Here is a 21757-nt window from a genome sequence, read left to right on the forward strand (position 1 = left end):
CTGCTATGAACATTGGGGTACATGTGCTCCTATGCCTCAGCATTTCTGTCTCTCTTGGGTAAATCCCCAGCAATGCTATTGCTGGGTCATAAGGGAGTTCTATCGATAGTTTTTTGAGGAACCTCCACACTGTTTTCCAGAGCGCAGCCACTAACTTTCAACAAGCCACATGGTCCACAAAGTCCAGTTTGCTGTATGGGCTATTATTCTCACAAGATTTTTAAAAAAGTACTAAATTAACTAAAGACATGTGAAAGCATCTGAAAATGAATAAGTAGAAACCACATTTAAGACCTGAATATAGTGGTCCTCAACCTTTTTTTCCTCAGGACCCCTTTTATTCTTCAAAATTGAGGACCCCAAAGACCTGTTTATCTACTGATATTTACCACATTAAAGTTATTTACCAATTCCTTCAAAAATAGTAAGAGCCTCATATATGTTAACACACAAAAAATTTATTTTTATGAAAAGTATATTTGTAAAAAATTAGTGATAACAGCATTGTTTTACAATTTTATAGGCATAAAACATGTCTGACTTGATAAAAGACAACCAGATTCTCAAACCTAATTCTACATTCACCTGTTGCAATTTGAGTTTAAATCTACAGAAAAAATCCAAACCCAAAAGATAGATAGTTGGAAAAGGCAGGAGTACATTTTCAGATGATTACAAACACAGTTGTCTGGGGGGACGTCCAAGCTGGACAAGCGGCAGTTTCACAAGCGTGAGCTGCAGTGTGGAGTCTGAAGGCGGATCAATGAACTTCTCGTTAACATCAGGTTACATTAAAATCCCCTGATCTAGCCTGCACAACGAATGGGTCTTTTAGTCATACATGATCTTGTGACATCTTGTACTGGGAAAATATTGGTTCACTGAGTTACACAGATCTTCCAAATGTTAACACATTTCACCAGATGATATTTTAAAAACCACATTCCTGAACACCCATTGATCTTATCAGAAGCCTTTAAGTTTGGGGAAGCTGTTAAGCTCCCAGTGGCAGATACAAACTTCCTCATATTGGAATTTTCATTTGAAGCCTCAATGGTTACAAGTACTGTCAGCTGTTTTCCTTGAAGGGACAGGCCCACTCATTCATTTTTAAGAAAGTATCTGCCAAACACTGAATAATCAATTTGATAACAGTTTGCCCTAATAAAAATAGTGTTTCATGAAAAAATGCATCTAGTTCCACTGTTCACTCAAGTTAAGTGCTTGAGTGTTTTCCCAGAAGACAACCACTGGCCTTGGGTACAAAAGTGTGCCCTGTGCATGTCCCTGTCTGTCACAAAACGGCAGAACACTGCCAAAGCCAAGGATTAGGATTTCCTACAATTGGTATTCTTTACATTGTATCAAGGACATTAAGTGAATCAAAACGGGCTTCCCTTCTTTTTCTTAAATTGTTTTCAATGTTTATTTTTATTTTTGAGAGAGAAAGAAACAGAGCATGAGCAGGGGAGGGACAGGAGAGAGAGGGAGACACAGAATCTGAAGCAGGCTCCAGGCTCCAAGGTGTCTGCACAGAGCCTGATGCGGGGCTTGAACTTGAGGACCAAGAGATCATGCCCTGAGGTGAAGTCAGACACTTAGCCGACTAAGCCAGCCAGGCGCCCCGATTCTTTTTCTTACTTAAACAGTGCATGAGGGCATGGAAGAATACATGATTGCTTGTGTAGTTTGGTGCCAGAGCCTAGATCTACGCTGAAGGCACCAGCAGCTTTTACCACTGCAGCTTTTAGAACATCAGTGCAAATGTCAACACTGTAAAAAGCTGAACAACATCTTGGTGTTACTATGAAAATAATTTTGACATCATGGACCCCCTAAAAATGTACCAGCTCCTATACAGAATCAACTAGCTTCTATATAATATAAATAGTAAGAAGTATAAGCAAAACACAACTCAAAAAAAAACACCCTCTTACCTTTGCCAAGACTAAAGACAAATGGTTCGTTTCTATCATGACTGGAATCAAATTTCTTTCCATTTGACAATTTTCCTTTGTAATGGACATAAACTTTGTCTCCAATCATTGGCATTTCCTCACTACTTCCCACTCTTTTGACAATCTGGAAAAGACGAACATCAAGAAAAAGGAGCTTATTTTATTCTAATCAGGGAATAAAAAGGTCACACAGTCAATTCCACATTACCCAGGGAGATTTGCAAATAATTACCTGTCCTTTCTAGAGGCTTCTTCCTCGTTCTCTCAGTAATCCACGGTTATACAACTGTCCTATACTCCTCTAAATCTTTAACGCTATATTTAATTTTACTGTCAAACACACTATTCCCCCCAAATAATGTAATAATATAACCAACAGATCTTGCTTCATGCTTTGACGCTAAAATCTCTCAAAACATAGAACCAGGTCATATATAAACTGAATCAGAACAAAAAGACTTGGTGGACTTTCAAAAACCTTCAAAAAGAAGTCTAAAGCAAAGTTTCAAAGGTGAGATTTTATTTTCTTCCCTCCTTTGCTAAAAACATTACCTTTTGACTAGATTCCACTAGTTTGGTTTACTTTCAAAAAGCTCCACTTCCAGGTAGAACAGGTTATACTTCCTATGATGTGAAGACTATTCCATGAGCAAAAAACCCAATATCACTGCATAGTTTGATATGATACTGAAAAACTTGTTTTCTAGTAAAGCAAATGCCAAAAAAGCTCCAGACTGAGGAATATTTAGCTGTCATAAAATCCAGTATACTTATTTTGTTCTTGGCAGAGCAGGCCACTAATGCAGTTGGTCAGTTCTGGGAAAAGAAAATCAAATCCAGGCGTGTGGTGGTATAATTCATTTTGTCAATCACGTATGCCAAATTAATCATCTTTATTAGATAATAGAGGATGGTAGTTCATGTCCAAGAAACATCATTTTAGGGGACGAGTCTGAATTTTTATACAAAGAATTCTAACATTTGCTCCTAAGTTCCCTAAGTTGTGTCCTACCAGCCCCACCCTCTTATCACCATGTAAACACCGTAAACGTCTATTCTACAACTGGTCAAAAGTCCAGACATTGTTTAAAGGAAAAGAATCAGAGGAGCCTGGGTGGCTCAGTCCTCTAAGCGTCCGACTCTTGATTTCGGCTCGGGTCATGAGAGTGAGCCTGATGTTGGGCTCCATGTTGAATGCGATTCATTCTGTCTCTCTCTCTCTCTCTCTCTCTCAAACAATAAAAGAATAAAATAAAGATGAAGAATCATTACTGCAACTCCACCAAAAACTAATCAGAACTGTGAGGACTAATTAAACTGTTAGAACTAATTAATGAATTCAGTAGAGTGGGAGGATTCAAAACCAACACACAGGAATCGGTTGCGTTTCTATACACTTGTAAGAAGGAAATAATGGAAAACCAAATAAACGCAAATCAAGCCCACAAGATTTCACCTCACCTTTTAGAATGGCTATGATCAGAGAGACAAGGAGCAACAAGTGCTGGCGAGGACATGGAGAAAAGGAAACCTTCACACACGCTGTTGGTGGGAAGGTAAACTGGTGCTGCCACTGTGGAAAATAGTGTGAAGTTTCCTCAATAAATTAAAAATAGAACCACCATCTGATCCAGCAATTCCACCTCTGGAGATTTATCCGAAGAAAATGAAAACACTAGCTCGGAAAGATCCACGCACCCCCATGTTCAGGGAAGCAATGTACACAACAGCTCAACCATGGACACAGCCAAGGACCCACAGGCAGATGATGGATCAAGAAAATGTGGCGCATACACACACGGTGGAATGTTCGTCCAGCCACAAAAAAGAATACAATCCTGCCCTTTGTGACAACATGGATGGAGCTTGAGAGAATTAGGCTAAGCGACAGAGAAAGACAAATACCGTGTGATCTCACTTTTATGTGAAATCTAAAAAAGCTGAACTCACAACAGAGTAGAATGTCAGTTGTGAGGGGCTCCAGGTGGGAGGAAATGGGAAGATGTGAGGAGCTGCCTTAAGCAGTTGCATTAAGGAATGAATTTTAGTCTTGATTCATTTTAAACATGTAAGCTCCACAGTGTAATTTTATTTTCCTGAGCTAGTCACTGACTTCCCAGATGTGCCTTGGTCTTTAAAAAAAAAAATTATGTATGTAATAGGGAATAAACAAGGTTACTATAGATGAGGCACTGTGTTAAATGCTTTATATAATCCCAGTAACTCTATGAGGTAGGCAGTAGTAGTAGTACAATTTTACAATGAAGAAATTTCATCACAGAGAGGTTAACTAAATTGCCCTACGTCACACAGTTAATGGACTATTTAATCTTAACCACAAAGCCCCATGGTGAAACCTAAGGCTGTAGACAGTGATAAATGGTATGATTTAAAGGGCTTACAATCTCAAAATGCTTCTTACAAGCCTAAAAATCTTATTAGATTTACTCCCTGGAACAAAGCAGGGCTGGAGGCAGGTTGGGGACCATGTTCTCTGCATGGGAGGGTGCACTGAAAAGATGAAAGAGAAGGGCTTAAATGGAGCAAAGAGATGCAGCAGACAGTCTGCACAACTTCTACTGCCTCTAGAAGTTTCTTGGAATTTGGGTAAGGAATTCATATAGTTATAGACTGAGAAGCCCTCTGAAAAATGAGAGCATGATATAAATCTATGGCATAAAGCCCTTATTTCTAGAGTTGAAAGTCTTCCAAAATTTGGCTTAGCCTGTAGCAAGCTAATGGTAAAACAAATAGAAGATTCAGGCACAGGAAAAAAGCTTTCTTTCACATAAGCAAGATCAGACAAAACAAACTACAAAATTCTTATTTACTACTGACACATGGAGATACTAAAACTCAGCTTAGTGGTGGTATTTCGAATGTGTGAGACCATCTTTTCAGGAAAAAATTATTAACCATACAAAACTTGTCCATGTAATAGCAGTGTAGGAGAACTAATGACTGAATACAACTAAAAGCATTTAACTCTCTTTCAGCTACAGTTCATTCATTTATATGGAATATGTATATACATCTTCCATCAATAAAATGAAGGATCAACAGGTGCTCTGGTGGTCTCACAAGACCACTGTGAGATACAAATAAAAAAAAAAAACCCACACACAGGGGCGCCTGGATGGCTTAGTCAGTTAAGTGTCTGACTTTGGCACTGGTCATGATCTCAGGGCTCCTGAGTTTGAGCCCCTCATTGGGCTCTGTGCTGACAGCTCGGAGCCCGGACCCGGTTTCGGATTCTGTGTCTCCCTCTCTCTTTGCCCCTCCCCTGCTTGCGCTCTCTCTCTCTCTCTCAAAAATAAACAAACATTAAAACACACACACACACACACACACACACACACACACACAGATGACTAATTACACAGTGAAAAACATACACAGTGTGAGTTTTTACTTTTACTTTTTAATTTTAGAGAGAGAGAGTGTGTTGAGCAGGGGAAAGGGGCAGAGGGAGAGAAAGCACACAAAGCAGGCTCCACACTTAGCAGAATTCTGCCCAAAACAGGCCTAAATCCCACGACCCTGGGATCATGACCTGAGCCGGGATCATGACCTGAGCCAAAATCAAGAGTTGGATGCCCAACCAACTGAGCCACCCAGGTGCCCCTACAGTGTGTTTTAACGAGAAAAGCTAATTACAAATTAAGATATATTCTTGGATGCAACCTCACAAAATAGCTTCACTGCACAAACAAGAATTTGTATATAAAAACAAATCCTTTTGAACTCTGCAAGGTGGCTTTTCTTTTTTCTTTAGTAAGTCTTCTGAACTGTCATTAGCTAGCTTTCATGTCCTTAAATATTATGTTAAAATAACAACCCATGCATACACGCTGAGAACTGGGTGACACGGCCTTTTAGAGTCACACATAATTTGCATCTGGCCCCCAGATCTGCATTTCCTATGATACAGGATACTATGCAAGTTAATTCACCCAGCTGGGCCTCAATGTCACAATCTATAATCTGTGATTAAAAATAAACCTCGGGGTGCCTGGATGGCTCTGTAGGCACTGGTCAGGATTTCGCAGTTCATGGGTTCTAGCCCTGCACTGGGCTCTGTGCTGACAGAGTGGAGCCTGCTTCAGATCCTCTATCTCTTTTTCTCTCTGCCCCTCCACAGCTTGTACTCTCTCTCTCTCTCAAAAATAAACATTAAGGGGCACGTGGGTGGGTCAGTCGGTTAAGTGTCCAACTTCAGCTCAGGTCCTCATCTCATGATTTGTGTGCTGCCAGTTCAGAGCCTGGAGCCTGTCTTCGGATTCTGTGTCTCCCTCTCTCTCCTCTCTGACCCTCCCCTACCGACACTGTCTCTCTCTCTCTCCCTCAAAAGTAAAATAAAACATTAAAAAAAATTTTTTTTAATTTTAATTTAATAAATAAACTTCAAGCCATGCAGATGAAATAAGAATTTGGCACTTAGTAAGCCTTAGTGAACACTGTTCACCTCTGCCACCTCTACCTCCAGCCACAAACACAAACGTTTTTATAAATAATCCTTCCAGACAGCAAATTTCCCTTACATGTCATTCATCCTTATAACCTCACCTTTAATACTCCTCTATCTTTTTTAGAGGTGATATCCTCTCCGCGTTCAGCAACAGCTGCTGCTGGGTTTTCTCCATTGTTCTTGGCACCTTCATCAGTAGTCATGGTCTTTTATAAGTAGAAGACCTGCTGAGAAGAAATGTATTTTAGCGAGGAAAAATATCACTGCTTTACACATCTGAAAATGCCCCCAGGAACTGGGCTCTCCCTGATGTAAGGATTACATAAGTCCAATAAGGCTCTTCCGTGAAAATGAACACAAAAACATTTGCCACAGGCATGTATTAATGTCATGAGGCATGTAAATAAAACATCATCCAATTCTTCATGCAGTGCTGGTCCCAAATTAGAGAGCAGTACAAGTCAGGTTTGGTAGTGATTACATTCCTTAACATGATCACACACTGAAAAGCAGGACTTTCAGAACTCTGATCACAGAGTTCCTATAGCCATATTCTTGAGAGAGGATCAAGACCGTATCAAATCTGATTTTTAAAAACAACATATCATAGTGGTAAACAGAACAGGTTTGAGAAGTTCACAGTCCCCAGTCTGAGCCTTAGCTCCAGTGATATGTTTGACACCTGCAAACCTAATCTTGCTGAGCCTCAATTTCACATCTGTAAAAGGGACAGAATACATTGTTCAGAGTTACTGCGAGGCATTAGTGAGATCTGTATGTATTATGTGAAGAGATTAGCACAGAATCTTAACTTAAAAATGTAAGCCTTTATCAAGTTTATTAATGGGTTCTCTTCAGGACTCCACGTTTCATTTCCTGCTTAAAATACCTATGGAATGAAGCTTATCCCTAGCAAGGCATTCTGAGGCCCTTCAGGGGCTGACCTAACCTGTCTCTCATGGGCCCAGCTTCCCCGCTTTCTTTTACTGTGTCTCATGCAGCTCATGCTCGAGCCAAACCAGAGAAGCCCCTCAGCCATAAACAAGCCCTGTGCTTTCCCATCTTTGTGCTTTCGCTCACTCTCTATCTCCCTAGACCTTCCCTCTCAAATGCTTCCTCCATCATACACACCAATCTTGACTCTATATGTGGACTCTGTCTGCACTTTGGTGTGCTTCTTGAGCTCTTCCCTTGATGTGCTGCCTCTAATAGATTTACAAGAAGACACATTTGTTCAATTTAAAAGGTCCTTGAGAACAAGGGCCATTCTTTGTTCATATTTCGATCTCCTAGAATGCCTCTACCTTTCAGACCAATAAAACAAAAAGAGCAAGGAATCTGGAGCTGTTTGATGTCAGCTATCTTTAACTCCTCTAAGCCTTTCCCTCACCTGTGTAATTAGAATAACAATAATAGCAACTTTCACAGAGTGATCATCTGGATTAAATGGTGTGTCTATTTTTAGAAGTATACCTTCCAATATTAGCACTGTTATCATCAGTCACCCAAATGACAAGACATCTTTTCATACAAGGCAAGCCAGTGTTACCAACAAGCTAATCAACAGATGAAACAAAACACATCTCAATGGCTCCTGCCATGATTAATTCCCTATGGCTTTCCTGGTTGAGCAGGGAAAGTCAAAAATTAGTCACTTCTACAGTTATTCTGCATTAGGCTGATAATGGATCTGAAGCTCCCTAAAGTCAATAAATAATAATAATATACTGCAGTGTTTTAACTCATTTCCAATTGACCCAAATATTCTTCAGTGTCAACAAAGACACAAATCAAATTTAGCTGTGGCCAAAAATCTTCAAAGAGAACACCAAAAACCAGGGGCTAAGCCCCTTTGCTCTGTTTTCTAGTACAGTTTATACCAAACACAAAAGACTCAAATGCTTGGCTCAGGATAAGGGAGAGGCCAGAACAAAGCATTCTCAAACTAACAACAACAGAAATTAAGTGCCCAGCTGTATGTGATGCTGGGCTTGATAATTAAGAAAATTAGTGAACACTGTTGGTTCCCAGCTTCTAGTAACCTACTGCTTATAACAGACTTCTCTAATGCAGAGGAACTTGTAGAATCCACCCCCAAAACAGAGGGGGAGAAAAGATGTTTTTATTTTGCGAGTCATATTCCTGGAAAAATAAATGTACACAAAAAAATTTCCTGGGCCTCATCAGTAGACACCCATCAGTAGCCCCTGGCAAAACCCCAAATTAAATCAATGAGCAAATTACAATAACTAGGTGGAAGGTTATTGAGGAGTAGGACAGTCACATAGTCTCAAAGCATGAATCCAGATCACTTATTAATAAAGGAAAAGGGCTTTCCAATGAAGTGATCAGACAGATATTCCTTAGCACAAGTGGTCTGCGTCAAGATCAGACTGTGTACTACCAAAAATAACACAAGCTGATATCACTGTGCTCCAGATGTGCTAGAATGTTCGGAAGTATATGTGTAGTGTTCCTAACTAATCAAGACGAAAAGACAAATTTAGTTGTGGAATATTATATGAGACAACTGGCCTAGACTTCTCAAAATCTTAATGTCATGAAAGATCTCTCACCCAAAAAAAGACAGGGGTCCTGCTCTGGTTTAAAGGAGACTAAAGAGACACAACAACCAAATGTGATGTGTGATCTTTGGCTGGATACTGGATTAGGTGGAAGAAAGTATTATAAAAGTACATTTCTGGGAGACTTAGAAAGATCTGGAAAAATAGGACCGTACATTAGATTATTATTACTTTATAGTGTTAACACTCTGGAGTGTGATACAGTATTGATGTTTCATGTAGAATAGTATTCTCATTCTCAGGAGACACATGCTGAGGTGTCATGATGCCTGCCACTTACTTTCAGATCATTTACGAGAATGTGTGTGAGCACAAATCTCACAAAAACTAAAAGCTTTGAGAAAGTATGGCCACCACACATCCAAAGACAATGCCTTTCTTTTTAATGCTCATCAACTAGGGATCAGCTAAACTTTAAATGAAAATCTTGTTAATCAAAAAAACATTTTCTTTTGGGTCTAACCCTCCCCTTTGGAAACAATGGCTTGCTAAAATTCAATAAATAGAGAACCTGTAAGTTGATCTGCTACCTTTGTAAGTCTCACTTGATAAAGGAATTTACTTTTCATTTTTGGTTCTAGCACTTCAAGGGATACAAGTGATCTCAGACAACCGTTCTGAGTAGTATAGAATCACTAAGAGGTAACACGAATAATTAAAATGCAAAGATAAACAATAAAACTTTTTTCAACTTTCAAAGGCAGATAAATCTGGAAGAATAAGGAAATAAATGGCACTTTCCAAATTTTTGCCCTTAATTTCTATTATGTCATTTCAGGTACAGATTTTTATAAGCAAACAAAACAAATTTTTTAATGTTTTCTTTTTAAAGTAATTTTTTAAAATTTATTTTTGAGAGACAGAGAGAGACAGCGCAAGCAGGGGAGGGTCAGAGAGAGAGAGGGAGGCCCAGAATCTGAAGCAGGCTCCAGGCTCTGAGCTAGCTGTCAGCACAGAGCCCGACGCGGGGCTCGAACCCAAGACCGTGAGATCATGACCTCAGCCAAAGCCAGACACTTAACCGACTGAGCCACCCAAGCGCCCCTAATGTTTTCTTTTTAAATTAAAGAGTAATTAACCTTTCATCAAGGGCACACGTCTTTTTAATTTTTTTATTATAATGTTTTTTATTTATTTTTGAGAGACAGGAAAGACAGCCCAAGCAGGGAAGGGTCAGAGAGAGAGAGAGGGAGGCACAGAATCGGAAGTAGGTTCCAGGTTCTGAGCTAGCTGCCAGCACAGAGCCTGATGCAGGGCTCAAACCCACAGACTGCGAGATCATGACCTGAGCCAAAGTCAGATGCTCAACTGACTAAGCCACCCAGGCGCTCCAAACAAAACACATTTTAAAAAACCTTTTTCTGGGGAACCTGGGTGGGTGGTTCGACCGAGTAAACATCCAACTCTTGATTTTGGCTAAGGGCATAATCTCGTGAGTTCAAGCCCTGCGTTGCGCTCTGAGCTAGCAGTGCAGAGCCTACATGGGTCTGTCTGTCTGTCTGTCTGTCTCCTCCTGTCCTCCCTCCCCCCTTCTGCTCCTCCCCCTCAGGCATGTGCACACTTGCTTTCTCAAAATAAACAAACCAAAACAACTTTTTCCTCGAGGCGCCTGACTGGCTCAGTGGAAGAGCATGCAACTCTTGATCTCGTGGTCGTAGAGTTTGAGCCCCATATGGAGTGTAGAGATTACTTACATAAAAATAAAACTTAAAAACAACAACCACCACCTTTTCCCTTAATCTAGTTTATATGAAAAAAGGCAGGAAGAATAGACAACTCCTACAAGCCTGCAAGACACACTGAGAAAGTTTCACTTTTTTCATGAGAGCCTTTTCTTCTCTCCCCTACACTCGGTTTATTCTGGATTTAGAATCACTATGTAGCTATGGATATTAATCTAGGATAAAGCGCACTGTTCTGAACTGTCCAAAGTGGGGAAACTGCTAGCCTGCACCGCAGAGAGGGAACACACAGTTCTGTTATGGACATGCCAGATAAGCAGGCACTCTCCAAAGCGCGAGTCCGCAAACACCTGAGACATAACAGAAAAATGAGAATCTGCTTACAATTTCACCAACAGCATACTGAAAAATTCAGTCACCGTAACTAGACAGATCCCCCAAATGAGAAGTCCTTTTAAAGCGTTAGCCACTAATTCCCCACGTGTATTACAGTGCTTTTCTCTGTTAAAATATAGATAATTTGTATCAGATTATCCTGCTGTCTACCAGGAGAGTTTTCAGAAAGAAAAGAAAAAGGAAGGAAAGAAAGAATATAGGAGCTGGATACTTGGTTAACAGCACAGAACGTTACAGCAGCATTCTCTCTGAGTAACACAGACCCCTGGGCCATAAAGGCTTTCAGCCTCCTAGAACTAAAACACGAAAGAAAACACACAAGGAAAAAGGTATATGCCCTGGGGCTTAATTCATCTTAATGCAATAATTCACCTTAATTTTGAAAATACTGAAGTAAGGATGAACTGGAAAGCCCTCATTGGCTTTCAACCCCAGGCCTCCGAAGTCCGGTCAAGAAGACGGCAGAGGAAAGAGCCCTAGATGGGATTACCACTTCGCAGCTACCAACTATTTCCTCCCTAGATACCTGTGTCTCTTAGATACATAACTACGCTTGAGTAAGCTCGCATTTCTCAGTTCAAGCAGTTACTTAAGAAAGCAAAGTTAACAGACCAAATTTATAATTACTTCGGTCACTGACTACTTGGATGAATTACTGTTCTCATTAAAACAGAACAACAACAAAACCCTAGAAAATATTAGACCATACAAACGTCAGAGGTTGGAAAACAGCACTAAATTACCAACTTTCTCCAACATGACACTGGAATCAAAAATTTGTAAAGCCCTAACTGAGATGGAAAACAAGAAAAGGTGTGTCACTGAACTAGAAGGCAGATGGGATGAGACTGAAGGAGAGAACAAAGAAGCACAAATTGACTTCTAAATACCAACTGTAAGAACAGCTCACAAAAAGCAGGCCAGGGGAATTGAGTAGAGAGCCCTGTCTAGGAAGAGAGCAGAAGCTGTGTCTGGGTCAGTTAGGCTGAGTAGGTTTCCTTCCCTCCCGAGCGCACAAGGGGGCTCCTGTATAGAAGATATGGGGATTTTCTTTATTCTTAGGGTTCAGACAGATCACCAGGATATACTGTGGTATTTGTCTTCTTTCCTTAATTCCTGCAGGGGTCTTGATAGCCTGGCCCTTAACTGCTGAAGGTGAGTCTTTGTGGATCTCAGGGGAGTTTGCTTCTGTTATTTCTTTTACTTCAATGTCTGTCCTCTGCCTCTAAAAGTCTTACTGGACAGACTGTGGATATCCTGGTTCTATCTTTCAGATCTCTTAAGCATGTTTCTAAACATGGGATAAACATTAGAATCACCTGGGAAGCTTTAAAAAGCCACTGATGTCTGCATCCTACTCCCAGCAAATCTGTATTTAATTGAGCTATGGTGGGGCCAAGCCATCACTGTTTTTATTTTTTTAAGTTTAAAAAATTGTTTAATGTTTATTTATGTTTGAGAGAGAGAGGGAAAAGGAGAGAGAGAGAGAGAGACAGAATGTAAATGGGGGAAGGGCAGAGAGAGGGAGACAGCATCTGAAGTAGGCTCCAGGCTCTGAGCTGTCAGCACAGAGCACTATGCGGTGCTCGAACCCATGAACTGTCAGCTCATGACCTGAGTCGAAGTTGGATGCTTAACCAACTGAACCACCCAGGGCTCCTGTTCAAAAGATTTTTATAAACAGTGTTTTTGATTTCTATACACTCTTATCATCGGATTGGGTGTTTTTCTTAGCATGTCTTTATTTTGTAGATGCAATTACTTCTCAAATATTTAAGGATTCTACTTAGAATAAAATGGAACACCTATGAATAAGTATTTGGCTAAAAGTTTTGTTTTTCATTTTGCAGGGGGAACATTGCTGATTTTGTGTATCTCCTAATATCTCCCCTGATCACTGGGCAGTAGTAAAGGTTGAAAGGCTAAGAAACAGAAATGAGAGGGGCGCCTGGGTGGCTCAGTCAGTTAAGCATCTGACTTCAGCTCAGGTCATGATCTCGTAGTTTGTGGGTTCGAGCCCTGCATCAGGCTCTGTGCTAACTGCTAGCTCAGAGCCTGGAGCCTGTCTTCAGATTCTGTGTCTCCCTCTTTCTCTGACCCTCCCCGCTCATGCTCGCTCGCTCGCTCTCTCTCTCTCTCAAAAAGTAAATAAAACATTAAACAAACAAAAAAGAAATGGAAATGAGAAATAGATAGCACATTGTAAGTTAAAAGTTAAGTAGAAGGGGAATGTATAAAGATGGGAAAGTGACAAGAGCCATTTGATGCTTGTGCTAGACTTATAAAGGGAAAAAGTGAAATGCTTTAGGTGAGAGGGAAGTAGACAGCAAAGGCTTAAAAAAAGAAAGGGACCAGAGAGACTTAAATACACAAGGGAAAGAGTCAGGAGGAAACAGAAAAGTAATGATTCAAGAGTAGGAAGAACACAAGTGTACATCTGTTAATCACTTGAACCTTTATAGATTGCTTAAGTTACCGCTAAGTTAACCATATGGCTAAATAAAAGTATGCTAAAGTTTTTCCTCAAAAGAACAGCATAGGAGTGTTTGAATAAAATGTGGCAAATTCATACTACAAAAATATAATGCAGTCTTTGAAAAGGATGAGATAAATCTAGATAGTACAAAATGACTTAAGAGTCTAAACACCAAAAACATCCAAATAGCTAAATTAAGATTTTATAAATGCTCATTCACTGGGGAAAAAAAAAAAACATGGTAATAAATGAAGTGTATTGTTATGGTGCATAGTGCCCAGTGATGATTTGGTCCTCTGGACTGTTTAAAAAAAAAAAAGTCAATTGATGATATCACAGAGGTTTATACATGTGATAGTGTGGTATTATTGTAATTACTTGTAGCAACCAACCACAATTCCCAGTTTGTAGATTCTGACGTGTGCAATAATTTTACAGCATTGGATTACAATTATGCAAATATAACATATCAAATTTTTTAATCATTGTTTTTTTCTTAGAGTTAGGATAGCTAAATTCCAGAAATATTAATATAGAAGAGGTAAGGTTTTAGCCATTCTAGATAAAATAACCTTCTAATAAGGACATGAGAAGATGAAAAGATGTCTAAGGTGTCCTATTAAGCAAATGGTGAGTTGCAAACAATCTGTAATAGGATCCTATTTTTAGAAGGAACATAGTGTATGTGTGTGTATATATTGCTTATATACACAAAAAGTTTGGAAAGATACCTACTATTAAAACAGCTAGTAAAGATACCCCTAGAGAAAGAGATCTGGGAGGAGAGGGGATAAGAAGGAATTTTCACTTCTTAAATTTTATTTTTTAAACATTTTAATGTTTATTTTTGAGAGGGAATGAGAGAGAGAAAGTGCTAGCAGGGGGGGTCAGAGAGAGAGGGAGACACAGAATCCAAAGCAGGCTCCAGGCTCTGAGCCATCAACACAGAGCCCGCTGCAGGACTCAAACCCATAAACTGTGAGATCATGACCTGAGCCAAAGTCAGATACTCAACTGACTGAGCCAACCAGGTGCCCCCTTAAGTTTTATTTTAGAAAATTTAAATAGTTTAATGCTAAGCATATATTACTTTCATGGTTTTTCTTCAACCTAGGACAAAAAGATTAAATACTCTACGGTTCCACTCATCAGGACTTATTTTTTCCTGTTCAATTTAATACACACATCCTGGAGTGCCTTCGATGTAGAGGAAGAAAACTCTGGTTGAGCAGAGTCCATGTGAGACACCCAGGAGGAAGTCAGACACAAGGCCTGAGCTCAGAAGTCTGTATGTTCACTGGGGGGAAGTTACCCGACTACGTGGAAATTAAGATGAAAGTATATACAGTAGTTGCAATTACTACTAAGTAAGTAAAACCATGTTCTCAAACTTTTAACGTCCATGCCCCATTTCTGATTACTAGGACTCTTAGCGATATAGTTGAACAATTTAAAAACCTCAAACAATCCCCAAAGAAGACAGCCGTATTATCAATGATCGACTAAAAAGATCTCTCAGCACTGGGGCAACTGGGCGGCTCAGCAAGTTGAGCATCTGACTCTTGATTTCGGCTTAAGTCATGATCCCAGGGTTGTGGGATAGAGCCCCACGGCAGGCTCCCTGCTGAACGTGGAGCCTGCTTAAGATTCTCTTCCCTCTCCCTCTACTCCTTCCCTGTTCAAGAGTGTGCAATCAATCAATCAATCAATCAGTAAGATCTCTTGGCACTTTGAAAGCACTAGTCCTCTCATTGTCTTTTAACACCATACCATGGTTCAAATAAAATTATTTACTGCTCTTTTACCTCCTCAGGCAAGCATGTGAATGAATCCTTCCCTGGTACCTGACTTTAGGCACTGCCTCTTGGCTGTCACCAGCTGTAACCTGCTCTGCATCAAGTCATGACACCCCCTTAGCTCAAAGGTATATCAGATAGGTATCACTGGTCAGAGTTGTGGTAGGGACTGCTAACAATTCTCAAGTCTCTTTTTCTCCACTTGCTCCTTGTTAATAAAACCCCTAGCTTTTAAATGAACACAAAGCTTCCCAGATGAAGCCCCGATGTCTCCCCTTATAGCAAAGTATGAGCATCTCACTAAATTCAGGCCAATGGGATGGAAGGAAAATATATCCATAAAGGAACAGGTCACCAGTACAATACAAGGACACTTCTGAGTTAAATGATGAAGGACAGGGGCCATTTAACAAATATCTACTGACCACACTATGTGCCAGGCACTGTTCTAGCCAAGGGAGATACAGCAATAGACAACAGAAACAATTTCTATCTCCTCAGAACTTACATTCTGTTAAGGGTAAAGACAGGAGTAAGCCTTTATTACTTGTTCATGTTTTTGGTTTAAAAAAAAAAAAATCACACATCTGGGTTGCCTGGGTGGCTCAGTCAGCTAAGTGTCCAACTTCGGCTCAGGTCATGATCTCCCAGTTCACGGGTTCAAGCCCCGCATCAGGCTCTGCTGACAGCTCAGAGCCCGGAACTTGTTTCGGATCCTGTGTCTCCCTCTCTCTCTGCCCTTCCCCTGCTCATGCTCAGTCTCTCTCTGTCTCTCAAAAATAAACAAACATTAAAAAACTTTTTTAAAAAGTCAAATTTCTACCTGTGCCACAGTGGTAGATTATCAACCTGGATAGGTTCACAGGGTCGAACAGTTTGCTTCCAAGTCTGCTGATGATTTCTAAGAACAGGCCAACAAGGTAACATAGGACAAAGGTCTATAAACACCGTATAGACATTGTGTCCTACTCATTTTTGTACCTCTACAACCTAGCGTAAGTGAATGGCATAAAAGAGGCACTCAGCAAACACTGAAATGAATTGTGATTTTCAAAAGTAGTCAATATAAAAATGGTAAAATATCAGACTACAGTAAGGAATCAGTGCTAAAATATCATTACCAGTTGCTTATATTCATTCTCCAAATCTACTCTGAAAAACCTCATCTAGAGGATACACTGCACCTGAGTGTTCAACTATAAAAAAAGTAAAAATATGTTCTACTCAGGAACGGTAACTAACAATACCCTGACATAACCAGTGTGTATCTCTGAAGTGCGGTGTAAGTACATGTCTGTGGATATAGTACACATAGTAGATTCATCTTTTTTTTTGAGAGACAGAGAGAACATGTGCACGAGTGAGGGGCAGAAGGAGGGAGAGAGAGAGAGAGAGAGAACCCCACAAGGGGCGGAGAGAGCTAGCAAGGGAGAGAGCAAGAGCAAGAGAGGAGAAGAAAGAGAAGCAGGGCTCAAGCTCACAAACTATGAGATCATGACCTGAGCCAAAGTCAGATGCTCAACAACTAAGTCACCCAGGAGTTGGTAGATTCATCTTAGTAATGGTATCAATTTGGCTTAAACATAGGCAGTCATGAACAGAACACTACATCTAGTTGTCAATCTCTTGAGTGTACATTAAATAGCCAACTAGAGGAAAAGATGATTTTGAGCTGGAATGCAGAGAGAAGAAATTCAGGATTTCTGTTCTGTATAATAATGTATCCCCTTATAGTATTATCTCATTAAAGCACTGCAATAATATAAATTAACCAGATTTAAAACATGGCCTTAATATATGTTTTCTAAAGCCCATAATATATTTTTTTATTTTTAAAATGTTTATTTTGGGGGGGGAGAGTGTGAGCAGGGTGAGGGGGTGGAGGAGCAGAAGAGAGGGAGACACAGAATCTGAAGCAGGCTCCATGCTGTTAGCACAGAGCCTGATGTAGGGCTCACATTCACAAACTGTGAGATCATGACCAAGGTCCATTATTATTTCCAATGGAAAAACTGTATGAGAATAGCATTTTGGGTCTGTGAACAAAACCTTAGGTAGTAGGAACAGAAACCTTGGCTACGTTAAATCTCCACCACACAGGTGGAGAAGGAGAACAGCAGTTGAGGACAGAAAAGGGAAAGAGTGCTGCTCTCAAGCTTGATGTCCAGGGGCTTCTATCTGGACACTGGTTTTCAGAACAAGTGTATCTTCCATTACAGGAGAGACGTAGAGTTTGGGGAGAAGTCTGGAGAAAAACAGAATCTATAAGGCTGTTAACAAGGCAATTATTATGGAAATTTTTGATGTGTCCTCACTCTCTCCCAACCCCCTCCAATTTTGCCTTGGTACTTTCCTCTGCGTGCATATCAAGTTACTGGCCAGTGAAATTTGTTAATGGTACCTACTCCATCCCGTAAGGATCAGGCTCTTAGGGCCTTCCAAGATGACAAATTAATCCCATAATCAATCTTGTCAACTAGACAAAGATCCATCTATCTCTCTACGTAAACACCTTCTTTGGACAAGTGACTCAGATATTCCACAATTCCGGAACAAATTTCTCATTAAAGGGTATACATACAGTAGAGCACTGAACCACGCCTGATTTTAAACTATGATCTATTGCTAACTAGCTATGGAATCTTTGGCTGTCGCTCAGTTTCTCCATCTATAAATTTCAGGGGGTCAGACTAGAATGACATCTAAGATTTATTCCAACTCTAATATTTTATCCTTAGAGTTACTTTTTAATTAGCAAATACATACTTTACGGGAAGATGAGATTTGAAATGTGGAAGGGAAAACAATTCCCAAGGAATAGAAAAAGTTACTTTGGTATTACAGAGTTCACTTTCCAATGCAATTCTCTGGCAAAACACTATTAATTCTGAGCTTTACCACCTTAGGATGCTATATTCATATTTTACAGCCACAGCAACAAATTACCATTAACACATGGCTTAGGTAATACACATCTATTATCTTATAGTTCTGGAGTCAGAAAACAGATCTCTCTGGGATAAAATTAAGGTGTTAGCAAGGCTGCGACTCCTTCTAGACACTCTAGGAGAAAATCAATTTCCTTGCTTTTTCCAGATTCTAGAGGCCGCCTACATTTCTCAGTTCATGGCTCCTTCCTCTATTTTCAAAATAACAATACTGTGGAACTCTTGGATGACTCTGTCAATTTAGCATCCAACTTCAGTTCAAGTCATGCTCTCAGTTTGTGAGTTCAAGTCCTTCATCGGGCTCTGCACAGACAGCATGGAGCCTGCTTGGGATTCTCTTTCTTTACCTTCCCCCGCCCCCTCTCAAAATATATAAACTTAAAAGAAATTCAAAATATCAATGTTGTATGTCTCTGATCAGTCTTCTGCAGTCACAACGCCTTCTGATCACAGCCAGGAAAGTTTCTCCAGTTTCTTAAATTTCTTTAAAAATCCCTGTGATTATGTTGGGCCCATTTGATCCATGATAATCTCCCCATCTCAAAGTCTTTAATCACATCTGCAAGGTCCCTTCTGTGTGAGATAACATATAGACAAATACCAGAGATGAGGACGTGAGCATATTTGAGGGGCCGTTATTCTACCTACCATAGATACCTGGTCATTCAAGCAAAATCCTAGGAATTTTTCTCCCAAGCCCAGAATTCTGGTGGCTTCCTCCAATTTATCTTTAGGGTTCTTATAACATTCTTTCCTGTCTACTTGTCATCCAGTTGAACAACAATGTTCTAATATGACAGTAAAATTAAACCTAACATTTGATATATATAATTCTGAAAATTCCTTTAGAATTTAAGAAAGCCTAAGCTGGAAAATTTATTATAGTTTTTCAGTTTCATGATAAATTAAAACTATAAGTAAACCCAGGCACCTGGGTGGCTCAGTCAGTTAAGCATCTAACTTCAACTCAGGTCATGATCTCGTGGTTCATAAGTTTGAGCCCTGCATCAGGCTCTGTGCTGACAGCTCAGAGCCTGGAGCATGCTTTGGATTCTGTGTCTCCCTCTCTTTCTCAAAATAATAAATAAATGTTAAAAAAATAACTATAAGTAAACTTGATAATACATAATGCACATCTTCCCACCCCAAACTACTGAAAATTATTTAAAAAATTATTCTGAGTTCCTTATGTGATTCTGAAATTTGAGCAGCACAATATATAAACACTGAAGAACTCATAAGTAATTTTAAAAAATGTTTTAATGTTTACTTTTGAGAGAGAGAGAGAGAGAGAGAAAGCTAGTGAGAGGAGGGGCAGAGAGAGAACACAGAATCTGAAGCAGGCTCCAGGTTCTGAGCTGTCAAAACAGAGCCCGACATGGGACTCAAACTCACACTATGCAAGATCATGACCTGAACTAAAGTCTGAGGCCCAACCAACTGAGCCATCCAGGTACCCCCACACAAGTACATTTTAAAAACAGATTTAGTGGGGCGCCTAGGTGACTCTGGCTTTGGTTCAGGTCATGATCTTGCATAGTGTGAGTTTGAGTCCCATGTCGGGCTCTGTTTTGACAGCTCAGAGCTGGGAGCCTACTTCGGATTCTGTGTCTCCCTCTCTCTGCTCCTCTCAAAAATATACATTAAAAATTTTCTTAAATAAAGAATAAAATAAAAATGGACTTAGTGACATAAACTTAACATATAATAACTTGCACATACTTAAATTATACAATTTGGGAAGTTTTGACATGTGTATGTATATCTATAAAACCCTCACTACAATCAAGATGAGTATATCTGTCATCCCCAAAAGTCTTGTGTCTTGTTATAATTCATTCCTTTCCAGCTCAAGTCTCCAGATCTCTGATCTGCTTTCTGAATACTTTATATTTTATAGAATATCATATAACTGGAACCATGTCTCTTTCCTGGCTTCTATTACTGTAATTATATTGAGACTCAAACACATTATTGTGTGTATCAATAGTTCCTTCCTTTTTATTGCTGAGTAATATCCCATTGTATGAAGACAGTGCAAACCGTATTTGCCTACTGACACACATCTGAATTGCTCGCATACTGATGCACATTTGGGCTGTTTTCAATTTCTGTCTTTTACAAATAAAGATGCTGTGAATATCTGGGTTCAATCTTATTTTTTTAATTTTTTTTAATGTTTTATTTATTTTTGAGACAGAGAGAGCACAGCATGAGAGGGGGAGGGGCAAAGAGAGAAGGAGACAGACCCAGAAGCAGGCTCCAGGCTCTGAGCTAGCGGTCAGCACAGAGCCTGACGCAGGGCTCGAACCCACGAACGTGAGATCTGTCCTGAGCTGAAGCCGGAGGCTTAACCGACTAAGCCACCCAGGCGCCCCTGGGTTCAATCTTTATGTGCATATGCATTCATTTCTCTCAGATAAGTGCCTAGGAGTAGAATGGCTAAGTCACATGGGAGGAGTACATTTTAGGTCATTAAGAAAGTGCCAAACTGGGGCACCTGAGTGGCTCAGTTGGTTAAGCCTCTGACTTCAGCTCAGGTCATGATCTCATGGGTTTGTGGGTTCGAGCTCCACACTGGGCTCTGTGCTGACATCTCAGAGGCTGGAGTCTGCTTTGGATTCTGTGTCTCCCTCTCTCTCTGCCCTCCCATGCTCCCACTGTCTCTGTCTCTCAACAATAACTAAATGTTAAAAAAAAAAGTAAGTGCTAAACTGTTTTTTCCAAAGGGACAATACAATATTGCATTTCCACCAGAAGTATATGAGTTCCAGGTGCTCCACATCCTCACCAACACTTGGTACTGCAAACCTTCTTAATTGGAAACGTTCTAACAAGTGTGCAGTGGTATCTTATTGAGGTTTTAGTCTACATTTCCCTAATGATATTGATCATCTTTTCATGTGCTTATCTGCTATCCATGCATTTTCTCTGGCAAAATGCCTGCTCATATCTTTTGCTTATTTTTTACTGGGTTGTTTTCCTATTACTGAGTTTAAGAGTTCCTTATATATTCTGAATAAAAGTCTTTAACCAGAAATGTGATTTGTGGGGGCACCTGGATGGCTCAACTAAGCTCCTGACTCTTGATTGTGGCTCGGGTCATGATCTCGTGGTTTGTGAGTTCGAGCCCCTCATGGAGCTCTGTACTGGCACTGCAGAACCTGCTTGGGATATTCTCTCTCCCTCCTCCCCTGCTCTATCTCAAGATAAATAAGTAAACTTGAAAAAAGAAAAATAAATGGGATTTGTGAATATTTCTCCCATTTTGTGGCTTGTCCTTTTGTTCTCTTAAAGGTGGCTTTCAAAGAGATGTTAATATTGATATAGTCCAACCTGTGTTTTTTTTTTAGTAAATCATGCTTTTGTTATTGTATCTTAAAAACCTTTACCCACACCCCAAATCACAAATATATTTTCTAGAAACTGTATAAATTTAGGCTTTAGA

General features: G+C 39.9%; 1 protein-coding gene across 3 annotated transcripts in view; it reads right to left on the reverse strand.

Annotated features, from left to right (window-relative positions):
* The window catches only part of FKBP5 (FKBP prolyl isomerase 5), a 111583-nt gene that overhangs the window by 51908 nt on the left and 37918 nt on the right, over window positions 1-21757 (reverse strand). For 2 of the 3 annotated variants that reach the window (XM_029943988.1, XM_029943989.1), the window contains exons 3-4: window positions 6525-6650; window positions 1938-2082 (exon numbers count right to left, since the gene is read on the reverse strand). In XM_029943988.1, coding sequence (XP_029799848.1) covers window positions 1938-2082; window positions 6525-6629 — 250 coding nt within the window. In that variant the 5' untranslated portion in view covers window positions 6630-6650. Of the gene's footprint in view, window positions 1-1937; window positions 2083-6524; window positions 6654-21757 lie in introns of all 3 variants that reach the window. The other variant, XM_029943990.1, reaches the window with a different exon arrangement.

The sequence above is a fragment of the Suricata suricatta genome, chromosome 7 (genome assembly GCF_006229205.1).
Source record: "Suricata suricatta isolate VVHF042 chromosome 7, meerkat_22Aug2017_6uvM2_HiC, whole genome shotgun sequence".
In the NCBI taxonomy this organism is placed as follows: Eukaryota; Metazoa; Chordata; class Mammalia; order Carnivora; family Herpestidae; genus Suricata; species Suricata suricatta.